The 21,043-nt window shown below is 43.2% G+C and overlaps 1 protein-coding gene across 2 annotated transcripts in view; it reads left to right on the top strand.

Moving 5' to 3' along the window:
• znrf3 (zinc and ring finger 3) overlaps positions 1–21,043 on the top strand; it is a 64,349-nt gene that overhangs the window by 22,436 nt on the left and 20,870 nt on the right. For both annotated transcript variants that reach the window (XM_087789585.1, XM_087789576.1), the window contains exon 2: positions 19,024–19,146. In XM_087789585.1, coding sequence (XP_087645711.1) covers positions 19,024–19,146 — 123 coding nt within the window. The remainder of the gene's footprint in view (positions 1–19,023; positions 19,147–21,043) is intronic.

The following is a 21,043-nucleotide window of genomic DNA, read 5'->3' as shown; positions in this document are numbered from 1 at the left end:
AGTGACCCCCTCCTCCCTCTGTGGAATGTGTAAAGTCCACAGCTTGTGTCCTGCGGCTGTGGTGTGGGTTCAGATTTGTGGATGAGAGGGATTGAGTGACATTGATCCACACCCAGACCTACGGCGGACCCCGCTGGCCTTTAGGTGACTAGTAAAACGATCCAGGCATGAAAAGTGATTTTTCTTTTTTCTTTTTTTTTCCCAAGAAAACAAGGACACCACACTGGAATTCTGATAACTAATCCAGCCAAAAGCTTTTATGCAGAGAATCAAAATATAATCTGAAAGTCTCACAAAAGATCAAACATCTACTTAAAAATCTTTATTAGTTTGTGACCTATTTAGGAATCCGGAGCACATTTTCTCCTCTGGGAAGTTTTATTCGGAATTTTAAAGCATAAGTATTTTAGCTTTTTCTCTTGCCTTGTGTCAAGTTGTGTTATAAAGGTTTGAAAATGACCTTTTCCCACTCAGATTGTATACAAATACTCCGCAAAAATGGTAGGAGTGAGGATGTTGGCAGAGACACAACTGTGAAAGCCAGATGGTAAATGTGGGTTGATACTTATTCTGTAGTAACAAGGATATATTAGTTGTATTCTCAAGTACTTGACTCTGCTGTTGCAGTATTTACAGACCACATGACTCTTGACAAAGTCGTAACTGCTTTCATTTGTTTTGAAAACCAAAATATGTCCAAACATCAGCTTTAAAGCTGCTGGAGTCGACTGTATCCTCTCATCCTCAGTCATAATAAACAAATGCATGTGAATATTTACATGTTAATTGTAAGAAGAAATCGATACAGTGCTGTTAAATATCAATACAGTATGGTGAAAAAGAGTTTATTGACATTATTTTACATCCCTATATTGCACCTTCAACAACACTATGAAATGAAAACCATACTTTTATAGCTTGGATTTGAAAATTCTCAGTCTTCACAGTCAAAATACAACTTTTAATAAATGATATTGTTGTCTTTTATTTGCCTATCACAACATTGACAGAGTAGTGCTCATTTACCAACGGCCTCCAAGTTTATCGGGGCAAACATTTGTGTTTTTAAGCAATCATTTCAACAGTACCACAGTTCGAGTACACTCTGTAACAGGTGTGTCAAACTCAATCACAGTCAATGCCATCAAAAAACCTTTACTTCTTTGTCCATTTAAGTCTTATCGGACAATCCGATTCTTGGCTTAAACACATTTTTGTAGGTCGCAGTATCGATGTACTATTAGTCTAATAAATATTGGGTTCAAATGGCCAGAGAGTTATTTTTAAAGTTACATGTCTTCCATCTTTGTAATGTTCAGTATCTCGATGTGATTTCACAGAACATCTGAGAAGACACTGACGGTTGAAAAGTAAATGGGGAAAATATCCATGTGAGTGATTCAGAACTGCTGTTGTGGATGAAGGTCTGAAGTCTCTGTGGGTCCAGCAGATCAGCATCATAGCACTTGTACTTCTGTTGGAATCAATGTATGCTCGTGTGAGCGGAGGAGCTGCGATGGATGCATAACTTTTCTGGATCGGATTGGAAATGGAGACCGAAAAAAACCCACACACACCCACGATCCGAGGTCCAAAACGGGAAAAAGTCAGCTGCTCGCACCTGCCGGGTCCGCATCTCCACCAAACATCCTTCAAATCCATTTTCCAGCACCTCGTCCCGGCCTCAACTTGGCCCAGCACCTTTGCTGCCTTTTATCTCTACCCACTGATGGAGGCTCCACTGCACCCCCCACCCTTCTAGCCTTTTCTCTCCCCGTCTCTTTACCGCTCGCCAGCACAATAGCCTCACTCGGCAGAGTTCCAAGAACAGTGTTTGTGCGATCACCACCCCAGCCCCTGCACCCCCCCACACAACCTCTTTTATTAGTGTGTGTTGAGGGACGGTGAGTGTGTGTGTGTGTGTGTGAGAAGAACACGCTGAGTTTAAGCAGCCCCAGAAGGAGGTGTGGCAGCAAACGTTATGGTAACTTAAATAGCCAAAGTGGTTTATATATCATCTTTAGAGTTCGGGAGGAGGTGGAGTCGCGTCCCACATCGATTAAGCACTCCCTTGTGGAGTCTTGTGTGCCATGACTTGCAGCTGGAGCGGCTCCAAGTCTTTGATGGGGAAAAAAAAAAACTTTTGCGAGTCGCGGTTCAAAAAGACCAACAATGATGAAAGAAGTGCCACAATTTTTGGAAGTGGAACTCGTAGGACCTGATTTCAACTCGGGAGTTGAAAAATGATTGTCGTAAACACGACACAGAAGATGAGGGTTTGTGTACGGACGTCATGTTTTTGACCCCTAGAGATGGTACGAGGGTGGGAAACTCTGAAGGAGTCTATAGATGACGTTTCTGACAGGATAGTCAAACTATCTTTAGGCAGTAAATGTGTTTAGTGTCATAAACGTAAAGCCTGCCCCATGTTCTCGTCTCTTGGTCCTCTATCACAATACAATATATACTGAATACTGATATATTTGTAGTATTGCCAGAGTACTTGACTCTGGTGTTGCGGAATTTAAAGACTTAATGGCTCTTGACGAAGCCGTAACCAATATTCGCCATAACATCTCCCATAATAGCCGCTGGAGTCGACTGTATCCTCTTGTCCTTAGTCATAATAAACAAATGCCGTGAATATTTACATGTTTATTGTAGAAAGAAATCGAGTCGACTGTATCCTCTAGTCCTCAGTCATAGCTGGGATCTCCTCGGGACTGAATGGGTCCTTTAAGGATGTGTTCATTTTTAACGTTTGTATCGTGGAAACCATCAGGAGGCGGCGTGTTCACTGGACCTATAGGGACCGATGAACTCATGTGTGAAGACGGGAAATGTGTGAAGCTCCAGTGAGAACCTGGAATGACACCAACACTTGCTGTGAGAGGGTGAGATGGTTGTTCACCGTTTGGAACCCGCTCTGCTACTCCATTAATCTAAGCAAACCTATTTTTTTTTAATCACCCACAACCTCTCACCGCCCCTCGATAACCGGGCGCGTCAATCTTCTATACCCTGAGCCCCGTTTCCTTTTCCCAATTTGTGCCCAGAAAGTTTTTTTTTTCGCTTTTGTCCAGGGCACTGACCTTCAGGCGAGATGGCGAGGTCTGCCCCGGCGCCGGACACTGCATGTGAAAACATAGTTGGAGCAGCAGGTCCTCTTCACCGTGGTAACCGGAGCCCTTTGAGCTCCTTACCCCTGACTGTTTGCCCAGCCAGTCCTCGCCCCTCGAACCCACTCCCGGCTCCCCCTCGCCGTGGGACTGGAAGGGAAAGCTTGAGAAGACAAGCCTGGTGTTTTGTGCCTGGTCTGGCTGCTGGTGGCCCGGCTTCCTACGGTGCACCAAAGCTTCCATTCACGTCCTCTCCCTCTCCTTCTTTGACCTCCTCGGGGGAACAAACCGTTGTTTGATCACATTAAGGGGGGGGGGTGCAGAGAGCGATCGGGGTGCTTTTGACATTCCCACTAGCTTTTGACAGTGTGTGTGTGATGCTGATCCTGTGGCCTCTTCTTCTACTTTAAAGTTTCTGCTTCCATTGTGGGACCTTCTGAGATGGGTACATGTGGGAAGATCTCAAGGGAAACATGGCTCTTCAAACTCATACCGGGCTTAGTTTCTGTAACGTACAGAATAACTGTTCTGGTCCGTGCCATCAGGAATCTATTATGGCTGCTGACGTGCTAATATTTTGAGTGTTTTCGAGCTTTTCAAAAAGTCTGGCCTGATTATTTGAAAGAGGCTCAAGAGGAAAAAAAAGCTGATGGTTCAAAATTGTAGAATGGACGTCAATTTAGGTCATTTTGGACCCTCACAAAAGCCCCCGGACTTGGAGTACATGAAGCAGAAACAAGCTGATGTAATGGGTTTAAGAAAATCTTCAAGGGGAGTCAAACATCCCTCACGCCCAGTTTTTTTTCCCCCCCTCCGACACCCCTAAAACTTCAATGCTGCCATGAATTTTGCCACAAATATCTTCTCTCTAGCTCTGAGATCTTGATCGATAAATGTTTTGTCGTAAAGGAAGAAGGGGGATCAGGAGAAGGGGGTAAAGAGATCCCTACACCCACTCTCTGGGCAGCACAAAGAGACCTGTAACGCCTCCAGATTCCGTCTGGTTGGGTATCAAAGACACGCATGGCTTTAGAACAAGAGACTAGTGGGTAAGATAGGACAGAGTGAACCAGTGAACCCAGATCTGGCTCGGCTGGGTGCTGCCAGCTAATCTCTCAGATAGGATTTTTTTTTCCCCTCCCCTTCTACTCTGGCTTTCTTCTGGGGTTTTTTTCGCCTCCGCGTGGATATCGGTATTACTTGTGTAGTGCTGAATAGCAGATCTCGGCTGACCCGATCCGCTACCAGAATCAACACAATCAATACTTCCAGCCCCGAGGCTTGTTTTTTTTTGTTGCAGGGATTTAAGATAAGCCGCCTCCTCTTAACTGAATGAAACTTTACAATTTCATGATACTCCTGCAAAGTACTCTTTAATTCTCACAACAACCTTTGGGTTCCCATCCAGCATTGGCCATGATGTTAGGTACATCCTGGCAGGAAGCCTGTTTTTTCTGGGTTATTTGAAAATGTATGGTAGCATGAGAAGGCCTATGTTAGTCCCTCACAGTTGTCCATGTCTCAAGTAGACCCAGGTTCATTTCGACCCAAATTTCTTAATACAATATCCTAAGCTTTTTTCAAAGGTCACCTTGAAAGCTTCACCCTATTGTTTCGACCTCCAAGGGTCAACATAAGAGCCAAGAGTACGGAAGGATGCGTATGATATCAATACCACCTTCTTCTCCGGGTGTCAGAATGTAACTAAAACCTAAATCCTCTTCCACGCGTGGCCAAAAGTCAACTCCACGGCTCTGACCCGAAGCCCTCTTTGCCGGAAGTGATGTCGGTGAGCGCTTCCTTTCTGGCAACGTTGGAGCCTCTCTAAGTGTTTCCTAAAGAAAACAAGTCTGAGGCGTCCGAAACATGAGCCCCGCGCTAATACTGGCTTCCCCACCTTACCCTCCCTCCCCCCTAAACTCCCTCAGCGTCTCCATGTGGCTCAGGTCTCGCTGGGGAAAGCTCTGGCCATTTATTCAACCAGCTACCTTTTGCCCCAACTAGCTGGGACTCCACTGAGGGATGAAGCAAAAGAAATTAAGATGTATGCTAGTATCAAAAGGAAGCACGATGGATTAGGTTTAGCGTGTTAGCAGACGTTGTGTCGATAAGAATCCAGGAAAGAAGATATAACCTTAAGCACCATTTATTTTATGGGGAAAAACAAATAGTATCGTACAGAAAAAAGTACGATAGTAATGTTAAACATCTACAGTTTATTGTTACACACGAAGTACAGTTAATCAATAACGGTAAAAATGGGAGAATGTTGTTTATTCTCACAATTTCTACGTTGGCTTTAATGCCACCGGGGTAATGCTAAGCTAAATGAGCTTGTTGTTTTTTCCAAGTAGTTTGGCTTTATATAAACAAGGAGCATGTGCTTTACATCTTGAGATTTAGCCGTTTTAGATGTTAGCATAGAAGCTAATGCCGGAATCACTGGGAGATAAGTTAGTAATTTGTATTTATATAGCGCTTTGGAATATTCATGGCTAAACCGCTAACGCTAACTAGCCATCAGAAGCCGTAAAACAACTAAAAAGAATATTCCAGCATTTATTATTTACATATCAATATTTTTAACCTAAAACACTACGGTACTTTTACCCTGAAAATCCTAGGTATTCCATCACCTCAGATTAACTGAAATAACCAAAGAAACCTGTGAATCCACTTGTTGATACTTGATACTTAGAATAAATCCACTTCAAGAAGAATCTATTTCATTCAGATTTTTTTTAATTTTGTGGCTTAATATAAACAATGAGCATCTTAGATGTTAGCATAGAAGCTAATGGTGGAATCACAAGGAGATAAGTAATTTGTATTTATACAGTATAGCGCTTTGGAACATTCATGGGTAAACCGCTAACGCTAACTAGCCGTCAAAAGCCGTAATACAACTAAAAAAAATATTCCAGGATTTATTATTCACATAGCAATATTTTTAACATAAAACACTACGGTACTTTTACTCTGAAAAGGTATTTTTGTTTATGTAATTTCTTCCATTCAATCCCATCACCTCAGATTAACTGAAAGAACCAAAGAAACCACTTGTTGATACTTGATACTTAGAATCAATCCGCTTCAAGAAGAAACTATTTAATTCTGATTTCTTTAAGTTTTGTGACCCGCGACGTTGCTTCTCCAGAAGTCCACGTCGGTCTAAACTTCCCGGGGCCCTTGTACTGAAGCGGCAGGACAAGGTTACCGCCATGTTGTCCAGCATAGACAACAGGTTGAAAGGAGGGCGAGGAGGAGGAGGAGGAGGAGGAGGCGGCGTCGGACCGACGCTCTAATCCCATTCCGGGGCAGCAGCAGCTTGCGCCGCATTCCACAACTGTAGGGGCTTTCGGCCGGGGAGGGAGGGCGAGCTGCATTCCTCCACGGCCGGATCCTTCAAAGACGTCGCCGCACTTCAAAGGCCAGTCAGAGCCGAGGTGTTGATGACTGCAATCCTCCCTCCGTCTACTTTTAGCTTCCTTCCTCACACACACACACACTCTCAGCAGATGTGTGTGTGTGTCCTCCCTCTTTAATAGCAGCACAATTAATCATCGCTCTTTAAACAGTGACATCCACTGTTTTCGTCTGCTCGGGATGAAAGCCGCCCGGGTGGATGGTAACACGTGAGGCTCCACCCGGGCTAAATGCGCTTCATATTTTGGTTAAATTGAAGTTGATTTGACTTAATGGTAATGACCGCTTTGTTTGATAATTGTATAAATTGCTCCCAGGGTGGAGACCAGATCTGTAGGGGACGACATTAGGAACAGGAAGCTGAGCGGTTTAAGCTAGTCTTTTGGGGGGAAATTAAACATCTCTTGAAGTGTCTATTAGTAGTAGTAGTAAGTAATTTATATCTATAGAGCACTTTACCAGACCAGGGTCACAAAGCGCTTAAACAATCAAAACAATACCCAATAAATATATACTTATAAGGTCAAGACAAAAGCCTGCACAATTAAAGGTTGATTTAAGGCATTTATTCTGCTTTAAAACGTTGTTTTTTTGGCTGTTTATCTGCTACAACCTGTTCACAACATTAGTAAATAACACCTGTTGGGCCACAAAGGAGCCAGTTTTTTTTTAAGTGGTTCAGGCCCTGAAACTGATCAACTTGTTTTATAAACACAGGAGCTCCATGTCGCAGTATTCGAATTTGTACATTCCATTCTGTCACTGTCACAACCTATGGTGTTTATTACCTCTCACTGTCTGTGGTGAAACCGTTTAAGTAAACTGTAAATAATTTATATTTATTTAATCAAAATTGCCAATGTTGTAAACACACGATAGGATTTTTTTTGTGTCGATTAATTCCGCACATTAATGCTAACTAGCTAAACGAAATGGTGCATTTGAACCCAATAATGTTTCTGTTGTTGCTAACATGCTAACTTGACTTGTGTAGCATTTTGCACATTAATGCTAACTAGCAAATTAAATGGTCCATTTGAACCCAATAATGTTTCTGTTGATGCTAACATGCTAACTTGACGTGTGTAGCATTTTGCACATTAATGCTAACTAGCTAAATGAAATGGTGCGTTTGAACCCAATAATGGTTCTGTTTTTGCTAACATGCTAACTTGACTTGTGTAGCATTTTGCACATTAATGCTAACTAGCTAAACGAAATGGTGCATTTGAACCCAATAATTTTTCTGTTGTTGCTAACATGCTAACTTGACTTGTGTAGCATTTTGCACATTAATGCTAACTAGCTATATGAAATGGTGCATTTGAACCCAATAATGTTTCTGTTGTTGCTAACATGCTAACTTGACTTGTGTAGCACTTTTGCACATTAATGCTAACTAGCTAAATGAAATGGTGCATTTGAACACAATAATGTTTTTGTTGTTGCTAACATGCTAACTTCACTTGTGTAGCATTTTGCACATTAATGCTAACTAGCTAAATGAAATGGTGCATTTGAACCCAATAATGTTTCTGTTGTTGCTAACATGCTTACTTGGCTTGTGTAGCATTTTGACCAGACAATCATATACTCGAGGCTGGGAATCTTTAGAGGAAATAGTAGTGAATGATCAATGGCTACAGATTCGTAGGTGCTGATCCTCATCATTCACGTAATCATTGCACTCCATGCTAGTTCTGCACCTGCTTTAAGGTAAGAGTCGCTGCAGCTGTCTCGATGAATACACCGGGGTCACGAGGTAGGTGGTGCTGTCGTCACCCCCTCCTCCCCGCCTCCTTCTCCGTTTCAAAATGGTGGCGTCCAGCCCCAACGTTGACCTCTGAACTTTGTCGGCACATCCTTTTGTCGGGTTTTGAAAGAGTGAAGAGCTGAAAGTGACACCGCGGAGGCTCGAGAGTACGCATGCACACGACTGTTTGCGGAGCCTTAATAGAGTCACAAGGTTGACGTCCTGCTCGGCGTTAAAGCTGTCAACCCCGCAGCCTTGTGCTACATATCAGGACATTTACATGATATTAGGTGTCCTCTGCCCGCGTCCCCGGCTCGCACTGAAACCATGACACTTGTTTGCTTTGCTGGTTGCTATGAAGACGGCGTGGAGGTGATTTTTTTTTTTTTTTTTTTTTTTCCAAAAGGGTTACGCGGGCGGACAATGGCCGAGGCCGGAGAGGTGGGAACCGGCCTCGCATCGCAGAGCCCGCTTGACCTTGACATGACAAAGAAATACTTTGCAATGTTGAGGCTCTCTTTCACACATGTGTGGAGGAATAAAAATACTACACGCCATCGAGGATTAGAGGGTAATGGAGACCCTAGAATGCCTAGAGTAGCCCCCCCTGCTGAAGCCTGCAGGTACTTTAAATGTGAATTAATGGACAGTTACTTAAACTAGTACTGATAGATTAGCTGAAATAGTTTTGACTTGAAAGGAGAAGGTACTTCTTAACCACACAGCTGATGTTTTTATTATAAGTAAACACAGATGTTGGTGTAATTAAACCCTGTCAATAGTCTGAGCGATTCCTTTCCATGTTGTTCAGCCGGTGGACTCAGACTCACAGGGGTCATTTAATGGGACTGGTGGGTTACTAGTTGGGGATATAAAGGTGCACTAGCAGTAACTAGCGTTATCAGATTTGGAACTAGAATACAAAGTGGAATGACGAGAAGGTCACTCAAAGAAGGCTTTTAATTTGAACAATTCCGATTTTCTGTTTCAATTACGGTTCCTAACGAAAGCTCGATTTCGATAATTTCAAGAAACCCGGACCCAGGAGAAGAAGCAGCCGAGTGTGGTTGGCTATGGAATGCCCATGGGTCGGTTATGAAGGACTTCTGGTGGACATTCCTTTTGTCTGTAGCTTCAGGTTCGATGAAAAAGCATCCAAAATAGGAATTGAAATGTAAACTTTGAACTTCTGTTGCTAGGAGACTCGGAAAGCTAGTCCCAGCTTCCTTGGGGATGTTTGGTATTGAAGGAGAGTCATGCAAAGACGTCTAGAACTTGGCGTACGTATATTTCTTTATATTTGTTGTTAAAGGTGGCTTAGTTGTTTACCCTAGTGTTTCCTTTAAATGCTAATAATTAGCTTCCTTCTCCATGAAACAAAGTCTATATTTCACGCTTGTTTGGTGTTGGTAAATATAGAGACCGCTTCCAATTCTACTGTCTACACTGGAAGTGCTCGCGATATTACTCAGAGTACTTCCGGTTTATACGGCGTGCTACTGTTTAAACGTCCGCCCCAAATGAGCCTAAATATAAACTTTTTCGGAACAATTTTCTTTTCTTCGAGGCTTTAAAAACAAGATGACAGACAAGCAGTATGGAGGTATTTGAATGTTTTTATGGGTATTTTTGGAGATGTTAGTCCCTAGGTACTCGGTTGCAACACCAAAATGAACAAACATTTTTGTCTATAACTCTAAAAAAGTAACAGATTACTCTGAAAAGAAACCCCAACCTTTAGTCGACATGAGTCAATTGAATTTTGGGTGAACTATCACTTTAAGTTGATGCTCTCATAAATCACACTGACTCTGACTTGTTGGATTCAAATCTTCGGAATCTTTTGATCGTCGTAGAAAAGGCTGTTGCAACATTCATTTGACAGGAGGCGCCTCATGAATGGCCTCACCTTACTATGAGCGTATGAATCAAACCGATGGAAACAAACAAACCATTGTCTGGTTTTAAAATCGAAACCTTTGATTTGTCCTGCAGCTGTAAGACTTGAATCTGAATCAGAGCGTTTGAGTCGCACAGAGGAGTTTCCAAAGATGGACACAATTTAGCCACAGAAGAAGCTTTGTCCTGTTGATACATTTTTTTTGAATTACCACCAGATCAGAACCAGGCCGTCTAACTTGATTATTTCTCCCTGGTGATCAGGTTTTGCTAAAGGCTCCCGAAAAGTTTTTTTTCCAACTCTTTTGTCGAGCGTTTTCGGCGGCGGCACCATCATGCTAGCTAGGCTAATTGTTCTCCTCGTCCCAGTCGGGCGCACAAAGGAGAGGAAGTCTTCATTATTCGGGAGAAGCCGAGGAGAGATCTCTTTACAGCGATAGGGTTACAGGAGGAGGAGCGCCGGCTCCACCTGCAGGGCCCTCCCAGCTGCCGGGAGTGTAACCGGACCCCCCGGACCCCGGCTCGCTCCTCAAAGCTAAACGGCCACCTTTGAAGTTTATTTCCAGTGCTGGGAAAAGAACGGCCCGGCGCGACCCAGAGAGGAGAGATTGATGGCGAGCAAAAGTGTGTTTGTGCACAATGGTGTGACATAGACGGCGGGAAGATGAGGCCCCGCCCCCTTTTCTTGAGCAACGTTATGAGTGAGAGTGCGACGACGATAAGGGAGATAAGACGAAGAAAAGTTGTTTGAAGTCGCGTGAAATCTGCGTATTACCGCCATTGATCTTGGAATTGTGCAAGTTTTTATCTGGTGCTGGCTTCCTTCTTGTCTTTTTATTTTTGTAGAAGTAAATGGACGTTACAGGAGATCAGAAGGTCACACTTGAGGCACACACACCACAATTTACACAACAAGAGAACTTTATCAAATCACGCTTTTTTTCCCACAACCTCAGTCACCAAGTGTCCGACACACTTCATCTTCCAAGCTGGAGCAAGTGTGATATTTGTTGAGAAAATTGTCTCAATCTTTTTGTGGTTGTCAAGTTATTGTTTTTAGAAATAGATAATTTTGCTAATTTACTTGTTAATTTCGATGGTGTGTTCAGGTGTTACCTCTAATAGTTTGTTACTGGTTCAGTTATTATTATTTGTTTGTGGTGTATTAAAGAGTTTATTCTCGGATATGGCGATACGACGTCTATCACGATAAAGGGCCACGATACGATCTATTGCATTTCTGTAGAAATACCAATATATTTGTAGTATTGTTGAGTACTTAACTCTGGTGTTGCAGAATTTACAGACCACATGACTCTTGACGAAGTTGAAACTGCTTGTTTTCGAACCAAATTATTTCCAAACATCAGCTTTAAAAGCTGCTGGAGTCCACTGTATCCTCTCGACCTCAGTCACCGACAGGATCTTGCGGGATTTCATTGTCTCTATAGCTGTGAAGGAAGTAAAGACTGCTGCCATCTAGCAGACCGAAGTTAAATTGCAACACAAAAATGAACAAACGCTGTAAATATTTGTATGTTTATTTGTTTTAAAAAATGATCTCCAAGCATCAGCTTTCAAAGCTTCCGGAGTCGCTGTATCCTCTCGTTCTCAGTCCACGCTGTGATACCGCAGGATTTAATTGTTATTTTAGCTGCGTAGGATGTAATGACTGCTGCCATCTAGCAGCCGGAAGTTTAATTGCAACATAAAAATGAAAAAATCCCATGAATCTTAATTTATAATTTCTTTTAAAAATAATAGTTGTCTATAATAGGCTGTTGTGTTGATTTTTTTTTTTTCCGTTACTCGTTTGTTTTGTTGTGTTGACGATGGTTTTTGTGTCCTGTGTGACTTCAGTTGCTTGTTCAGTGAATTTCAGTTGTTGTTTTTAGAGATAAGTTGATTGTTATCGTTTTGTGTAGATGCTTTTGCAGCAGGGTTGTGTTGGAAAGTTCGTAGTGTTGTCGGTGTGTGTCGCTGCCTCACGGAATCTCCCCCCCGTCGTCATCTTTTCCCGACGCCACCGACCCGGGCGTCCCGGCGACGCCCTCGCCCTCACCTGGTTCCGTCTGTGGTCAGGAAAGGTGAGATGATTCAATGGAGCAGATGAAAGCGAGACGCCACAAGACATTCCGCACAAACAGATGGTAGTGGAGCTTTTTGGAAAAGTTGAACTCTGACCCCACGCTATCAATCAGCGCGCGACTCGGCACCTGAAATGTGGTTTTAGCAAAAAACACACATTCCTGGAGGTTTTTTTTTTGTTGAGTTTTTTAAAAATTACAGCCTCAGAAGAACTTCCACGATATTTCAATGTTTAAGGAGGCGTTCCTCTTCTTACTCTTGTTTTTCTTTTTCTCTTTTTATTCCCTTTCATTCTGTTTATACATTTACATTTGATTTCTTCTTCATACCTAGCTACCTTTCCAGGGTGTTCCCTATTTCATTGTTAAAGAGGCGTTCCTCTTCTTACTCTTGTTTTTATTTTTCTCTTTTTATTCCCTTTCATTCTGTTTATACATTTACATTTCACTTCTTCTTAATTCCTAGCTACCTTTCCAGGGTGTCCCCTATTTCAATGTTTAAGGAGGCGTTCCTCTCCTTACTCTTGTTTTTCTTTTTCCTTTTTATTCTGTTTCATTCTTTTTATACATTTACATTTCACTTCTTCTTAATTCCTAGCTACCTTTCCAGGGTGTCCCCTGCCTTTCGAACCTGTGACCCGTTTTAAGGGTTATGCTGATAAAAAATACATTTATTTCATCAATGTTTCTGATCAGTATTCTTTCCATCCTTTTCTCATGTTGTGAAATATCCTGGAAAAACACATGTAGCAGTAAACGTATCTTTTATCGCAGCTTCTGCCGTGTAAGTATCTGTGCTCGACTCCACCAGACGACTTCCTCCTACTTAATAGGATTGTTTAATCCAGTCTGCCGCTCGTAACCACAGCGTCTCCGACATGTAATCCCCCCCGAACGGCCCCTCACCGCGATCGTCACCACTTGCCGTGTGACGCTCGCTTCTTCTCGGATCTTTTCGCAGCCATTCATGTTGGGATCGCTAAAGCCGTTACGGCCTCTGACGACGATTGTCGGGCGGATTTGGAAACCTGCCTCGCTCACGGCGCTCTGTAATTGGGTTAATTGGAAAGACGAGTTGTTGTAAATGCATCGTTTCCAGCTCGACGCTGTGATGTGTTCGTTTATAGGGCGTCCCGATGTGTCGCCACGTGAACGTGTCTCGGGTTTTTATTGAATACTGACAAGAATTGAGGATCTTTGACATGAGTTGTTTCGCTATATGATGTCAATTGATCTGATTCAATATAGATATGGGTAAAAGTAAGTAAGTAAATTATATTTGTAGAGCGTTTTTCCAGACCAGTGTAAGTCTGGATCAGATCACTGATGGAAGGAGGAGCCTGACCATGAATAGATCTGAAAGTAAGAACCAGAGTTTTAAAGTTGATCCTGAAAGAAACTGGCAGCCAGTGAAGAGTTTTAAGGATCGTAGAAATGTGAGTTCTTCTACTAGAGCGGCTCAGAATTCTCGCTTCTTTTTTTCTAAAAGTTTCTAATGAAATAATATATTTAAAATGTCCAATTCTCTTCTAAAAGGTTGTGTCAAGATGTGAATTACAAAGATGACTAAAATAGTTATTGCTGTTTACTTAAAAATATACAATAATAGGATTATTAAATTACATATTTAAAAAAATCTAGAAATGGTATTATATTGTCAAATAAATCTAAAAAAAATATTAATACATTTATAATATATCTGACAAATGATGAATAAAAGCTATTGATTTTGGAAAATCAAAATAAAATAATAATTGCGTGAATAACCATAAAATAAATATACATATTTTCTCAGAAATCTACTCAGAAGTTTGGAGAAACTACGACACATAGTAACCACAGAAGGCCGATCAAAGTGCTGCATAATGTGTTTGGACCAATCAGGAGCCGGTTTATTTGATCCTAAGAAGAGGGCGAACACTACCCATGGTTTTGTTGCACCTTCACGATTATACAACTTGGTTGATGGATGTCGTTCTTGAAAAAAAAACAAAAAAAACCCAACATAAATCACTCGCTTTGTTGCGAAAGAGAAAATTTTACTACCCAGTGATGTTGTTGTTTCTGGGCACCCAGGGCCAGTGTTCCAGGGGGAAGTGAGGTGACAGCGGGGCGGCGGGGGGGGTGTCGCGCAAGGTCGACGGGGTCAGTGTATGAAGGCCCCGGGGTGGCGGGTACTGATGCGTCTTCGGGGTGACCGGGTTCGCGGCGAGCGGTGCCATCCCACGGTCACTTATAATGCGTCTCAGGCGGCTACACACAAACAGCCAGATAGCATGTGCAGGGGAGGCAGGTGGGTGTGAGGACTGGCCGCTCGCCCGGGGTTTTCTCCCACTTCTGTGTGTGTGTGTGTGTGTGTGTGTGTGTGTGTTAAACCAGATCTTGGTCCAACATTCATAAAAAGAAAAACCTCGGGAACGAGCGATGTGTCCAGTTAATCATTTAACCGGCTCCACAAAGAGCATCTTGTAAAAATTGTCTTTGGCCGCCGGACGCTTCAGACAACAAAAGCTGCTTTGATTGTTGTGACAGGAACTCGTCCTCGTCCTGACCCAAATGTTGCCACGTCCGCTGTTGCAACACACACACACACACACACACACACACACACACAACCTTTTTTTTTTTTTCAAGAAACCGACAAGAGGGTCGTCGGTGGCACTTGATGGAAACGTCTGACGTCCATTTGTTTCGGGAAAGATTGAATTTGTTTTGATTGAAACGGGAGGTATTTGGATGTTTTTAAGGGTCTTTTTTGTGTATTTAGCATGTGTGTGTAGGTATTATAAGCCAATACAAGTACAACAAAAACACATGTAACTTAGAACATAAAGAACTGAAATGAGGCAACTTAAAGAAGGTACATTTATTGGGAAGGGGCAGTACCATTGTGACCAGTATAAGTAGCGAAGCCACCGTATATATATATTCATTTACAGATCGTTTCCGATCAACCATGAGGTTCCCACGGAGATACAGTGAACTCTTCATTACGATTAGTTTGCACTAGAAGTGTTTCTATATGGACTTCGATCAATCCATGGTACCAGCTCGAACTAACTTTCCCAATGACTGGACTGTTAAGAGTCTCCTTTAAGAAGTCCACTGACTCCTTCAAGAAACATCTTAAGACATTTTTATTTGAGGCTTTTCCTTGATTCTCTCCTTTTTTTTTCCTTAAGACTCCTGTGTTGTTTCTCAATATTATCTTGACCTTTTTAAGTATATATTTTATCGAGTATTGTTTTGATTGTTTAAGCGCTATGTGACCCTGGTCTGGAAAAGCGCTCTATAAATAATAAGTTACTTACTTACGTACTTTAGAAAAGACTTGACAAAGACCTGTACCTTTGTTTAGACCAGACAACATCAGATCTTGAACCTTCAAGATCTGATGTTGTCTGGTCTAAACAAATGTCGCTCCTTCCTAAAACTTTGGCTTGCAAGGCAGAAAACTTTCTTGTGGGTTCACACATTAGTCAAAATAGCGTGGTTTCAAGAATGCACCAAAAGAGGGCTTGAAGTTAAAAGGACCTGAAGTCCTTCCACTTGTTGCTACTGGACGCCTCCTTTAAGACGAAGCTTAACATTCGAAGAAGTGCTTACAAGACTGTCCCCCGAGTCTTCAAAAAGCTTCTCCCGTCGACGTTGTAAAGAACGTTTTTTTAAAACGGCTTATTTTCGCTTGTGCGACAAGTTTATTTTTAGGAACGTGTCAGCAAACTTCAGAAGGTACCGGGACTCTTCTGGGTACAATCCTGCTAAGCTGTGGACTTTCTTAACTGCGGAGAAATAAATCATTTCCCAGAGACTGCTGCAGATATTTTGCTTTGTTGGTTCCTCCTCAAAAAAGTTTTCTTTAAAAAAAAAAACGCAAGTACAGGAGCGGGTGATGCAGCAGGATCGGGGAGTGTTTTGAGGGTGGATTTCTTTTGTTGAGGAGGGGGGGGGGGTGTGACAAGAGCCGCCAATAATTCAGGAGAGTGGAAAAAAAAGGGGTGCGGCTAGAAAAGAGGGGGTGGGAAGAAGTGGTCGTTGTGTGATCAAAGGCTCAGCAAATTGTGTCACAGACGGACAGAGGAGTGGTGTGACTTGCATTTTGATGCCTTTTGAAAGCCTTTTTTTGGGGGGGGTGGGGGGGTAGAGTTTTTAGGAGGAAGGGTCCTGTTTTGATCCCATTAGCCACCTTGCCGTAGAGGAATTCTGCAGCAGCTACAATAAAAATAATGAGTATATAACAGACTATATCTCTACCTTGAGGTCACCCTTTTTGATCGATAATATAGGCTTTGAAATGGGGGCTGTTCGCGAGGAAGACTCCGATCGTGAAGGGCCTTGTCAGGATCAGAAGTCGCCCCCTGGTGGCATTTTATATCACCCCCCCCACCCCAAAAAAAACAAAAAACTCCTGAGAGCTAATTGGAGCAACTGGGTATTTCCAGTTGGTCTGTGCTTGTGTGATCTGGGGCCTGGAAGGGAAAGATAAAAGCTGGGACACAAGAGAGGATCGTTCTGTGGCTTTGTGTGTGTCTGTGTGTGTGTGTGTGTGTGTGTGTGTGTATGTGTGTGTGTGTGTGTCAAGCAAGTTCGCATATCTGCTCGTTCCTCCTTTTGTGTACGCGGCCGGTAGCGGTAACCCACTTCACTAGATCACTGTCCAAGTCTTCTTCTTCTACTTCTATCCTCCGCCGCCGCAACTCTATCGACACCTACGTCAGCATCTTAAGATGAAAAAAAAAATCCCTGCAGTGGTAGATAATGGTGCAATGCCTAGCCACTAAAATAACAACAAGGTCGACGACAACAACAACACTGGCCCATTTTGGGGAGCAGAAGCTGCTGCACAATGGCCCAGTGTTTGGGACTAAGGGGCGCAGGCTGGGCCTCCTCACTGCCATGTCTTTTTTATGATATTATATATAGAAGAGGATAAAAACTTTCCAGTACCTAGCCACCACGGATGACAGGGGTGGGCAAATATAATTCTACAAGGGGCCACATTAAATTCTGTGAATGTTGTTAGGGGCCGTCAAGCAAAAAGAAAGATGAAAAATTGGACATTCGTCATTAGACAGTGACTTTTATTAAGCTACTGCAATTTTATTCTTGTATATATGAGTTTTTTTCAAAACATTTCTTCAACTAGCTTATAAAAAGATGTTTTGAGGGATTAATATATACTCGAAAAATTAAACACAAAAAGTAAGTAAGTGTTATGTTGAAATGTAAATGAATAATAAATATAATAAACTACTATTTTGTTAATGCGTTAGAACCATTTATACATCATCATACTCTGACATTACGAGGGCCGTATAAATACAGTCGCATGTGGCCCCCGAGGTCTGTGCTATGACCCATTGCTACTATACCAGAGCACCAGAGTCGACGCCAGATATTCCCATTCGTGTATGCAAACTGTTTATGTAAAAGCGCTGGAGTCACCCGGGTTGACTGTCAATGGATTTGTTTGCACTTGAATGTGGATCCGTGGACGGGGCAGGTCCAGATATGCAGAATCGACTCAAAAAAAAAACGGTGCCTGCAATTTGGGCTTCAAAGAGCTCCAGGGTTTTTTTTTTCCGCGCGAGCTCTGAAATTATCATACCAAATACTAATGTAATGTATACCTTCCTGCTCCTGTTGCCCCCCCCCCACCCACCCTGGGGGCAAAACGAAAACCTTTCCAAACCTTTCTGTGTGGGTTGTTGAAGAGTCTTGAGTGACCAAAGATTGTGAGAGATTACCAGGAAGCACTTCTTTTTTCTCCGTGTGGGAGGACTGCAGAGGTGATTCAAGGATTTATTTTTCGAGGCTTCAAATGTCAGAGCACAGACAATAGTTTAAAAATATATTCCGCTGCGTTTCTCTCCATCTTTAAGGCGAGCGAAACATGCGTTGTTGAGGTAGAGAATGTATCTAGAATGGCACACGTTCCTTCCTTTACAATAGTCAGTGGTCACCAGATTTGCACCCCCCCCCACCACCCCGGCCCCCCTTTATTCCTGGGTAAGCTTGAAAGAAAGAAGACCTGGGGGTCAGGGGCTTGACCTCCACACCCTTGTGGGACTGAATAAGTAGGCTGCACTGCGCAAGTAACCTGCTCATGGCGTGATGAGGTGGGGTTCAAAGGTCGGGGTTACCAGAGGGAGAAGGGGTATCTCGTGGGTCATCAACGTCGTGCCCCCCTCGGGCCCGCGGCGTAAGAAGGATTGGCGCCACGGAGCTCTGGCGATTGAAGCAGCTTTGGTCATCGGGTTAATAGGATAAGTGGCCCTTGCCGGTCAGTTTTGGGTAGTGCTAGCACGGGAGCAGCTCGCTAGCAAACAGTACAAAACCTATATATTTCACCTGAAGTTTTTGGGTACAGTTTGTGCAAAATTTGACTGAATAATTCACAAATAATCATCAGGATGAAGGAGAAAGCCTACCAAGAGTAGCAAAAATGGAACATGATCCGGGGAACATCTTGACATTGACTTGTCTGATACCTCAACTTGGTCTAGAATCTACATCTTTATATTTAGATCATCTGAATGTATGGGTTTGAGCCCCTCAACCGGGCCCTCTACAGGCATTTTTTAACTTGACTTTACAATTATATCAAGAGCATGAAGAGTAACACGACCATGAAGTCAGTCTTCAACCCCTGTGGAAAAAACCCTAAAAATAGCTTTTTTTTTAAAAAGAGTCGGACCTCCTGCCGTGCGTAACCTATTGTCTCCCCTTGTTTTTCCAGATGCATCCTCTGGGATTATGTAACAACAACGACGAGGAGGACCTGTACGAGTACGGCTGGGTCGGAGTCGTGAAGCTGGAGCAGCCGGAACTGGACCCCAGTTGTTTGACGGTGCTGGGAAAGGTAAAAAAAAAACCACTTTACAGATGGAAAATAATGATAAAGATGGATGTGTTGAGTTGTTGCATAATAGCTTGGATTCCCAAACCCTGTTAATCATCACCCTTGGTTTCATGTGTTTTTTGCACCGTGTGAGGAAGTGCATGACTGTACAATACTTACACTAAAATCAAACCTGCGATGCTCAGGAAACACTTAAGGATGACACTGGCGTCTGGTGTGTGTCCCTGGTCTTCGTCTCTTCACCACGTCAAGGTTGTCGTCGCTCACTTGACCGAACGAGATGCAGAAGTTCAGAAACGCTGTGTTTCGGGTTCACAGGCTCTAAAAAAAAACGAAACCCTGTCGGCACAGGATGTTTCACATTAGCCATAAAAGCATTCCGCCGGCGTCTTTAATTAATCAGGCCCTTTTGGCTCCAGATAAATTGAATTAAAAACCCTTTTAAGGAAGTGTCAGTGGTCCGTGGCGATTTATGCTCGACTCTTGTACTCGGCGCTTTGGACTGAATCCCTTCCCTTGTCATGTGTCGGCTCCCCCTCCTCCCACAGAGACCCTACTGGAGTCTCCAAGTGGTATTTTATCATGCTTTAATTAAGTGTTACTCTTATTGGAATGTACCAACATTCCCCAGGGGGGACGGCGAGGAGGGGGTCGGGCGATGGTCTCATTTATCCGGTGAGTGCCCGCTGACGGAAAGGGAGCAGCGATTCATAATTTATGGAGCTCTCGCACTGCAAAGACGTACTAACTGAGCTGCCGTTACACAGGTTTGCGGTATGATGGGCGGCAAACGATCTGAGGCGTTTGTAGTTTATATTCTCATGAAACTCGTCAACACTTGAGCTCTCTTTCCTGTGTGAACCGTGTGCAAAGAACCATCAGTGGATTCTGATCCACAGACCTCAGAGCCCGAGCTGGGGTGTAAGTCTAGATCAGATCACTGATGGAAGGTCTGACCATGAATAGATCTGAAAGTAAGAACCAGGATTTTAAAGTTGATCCTGAAAGAAACTGGCAGCCAGAGAAGAGATTTAAGGATTGAGGGAAATGTGAGTTCTTCTACTAGAGCCCGAGCTGGGGTGTAAGGCTGGATCAGATCACTGATGGAAGGTCTGACCATGAATAGATCTGAAAGTAAGAACCAGGATTTTAAAGTTGATCCTGAAAGAAACTGGCAGCCAGAGAAGAGATTTAAGGATTGAGGGAAATGTGAGTTCTTCTACTAGAGCATGAGCTGGGGTGTAAGGCTGGATCAGATCACTGATGGAAGGAGGAGCCTGACCATGAATAGATCTGAAAGTAAGAACCAGAATTTTAAAGTTGATCCTGAAAGAAACTGGCAGCCAGTGAAGAGATTTAAGGATTGAGGGAAATGTGAGTTCTTCTACTAGAGCGGGTCAGAATTCTCGCTGCAGAGTTTAACTGCAGGCGAGACAGCTCCTTCTTGTTAAGACATGAAAACAAACTGTTTCCCAAGTTTAGAGATTTTTTCATAAGAAAAAGAGACGCGACATCGATGCGTTACCTCTGAACCGACCGTCCCCGTCAACACAGCTGGACACCATCTGCTGGCACAACCCTTCATGTCCACACAGTCGGACTAGTGTCCATGCCCGAGCACCGAGTCCAAATACCGTAAAAAACCCACCATTTCCCGGCTCACCCCGCCTGGTTTTTGGCCGTGCGCTCCGGCGAAAAACCCTCGCCCAAAAATCCAACTGACCCCTTCCTGAACCCGGGACCCCGCTCCACTTTTCGCTGCCACTTTGCCACCAACCGTGTTGGGGTCTTGTCTGGTCAATTTAGATTCCATTCAATTACAAGATCCAAGTTGAAAGCCCCAAACAGATTCGGAGAGCGGGGAAAACACTGTTTACTCCAAACTTACGTCTAAATA

Source organism: Callionymus lyra, chromosome 1 (assembly GCF_982586985.1).
Source record: "Callionymus lyra chromosome 1, fCalLyr1.hap1.1, whole genome shotgun sequence".
Taxonomy (NCBI): domain Eukaryota; kingdom Metazoa; phylum Chordata; class Actinopteri; order Syngnathiformes; family Callionymidae; genus Callionymus; species Callionymus lyra.
Note: the sequence above shows the minus strand (reverse complement) of the source record. Positions and strands in the feature narration are given on the sequence as shown.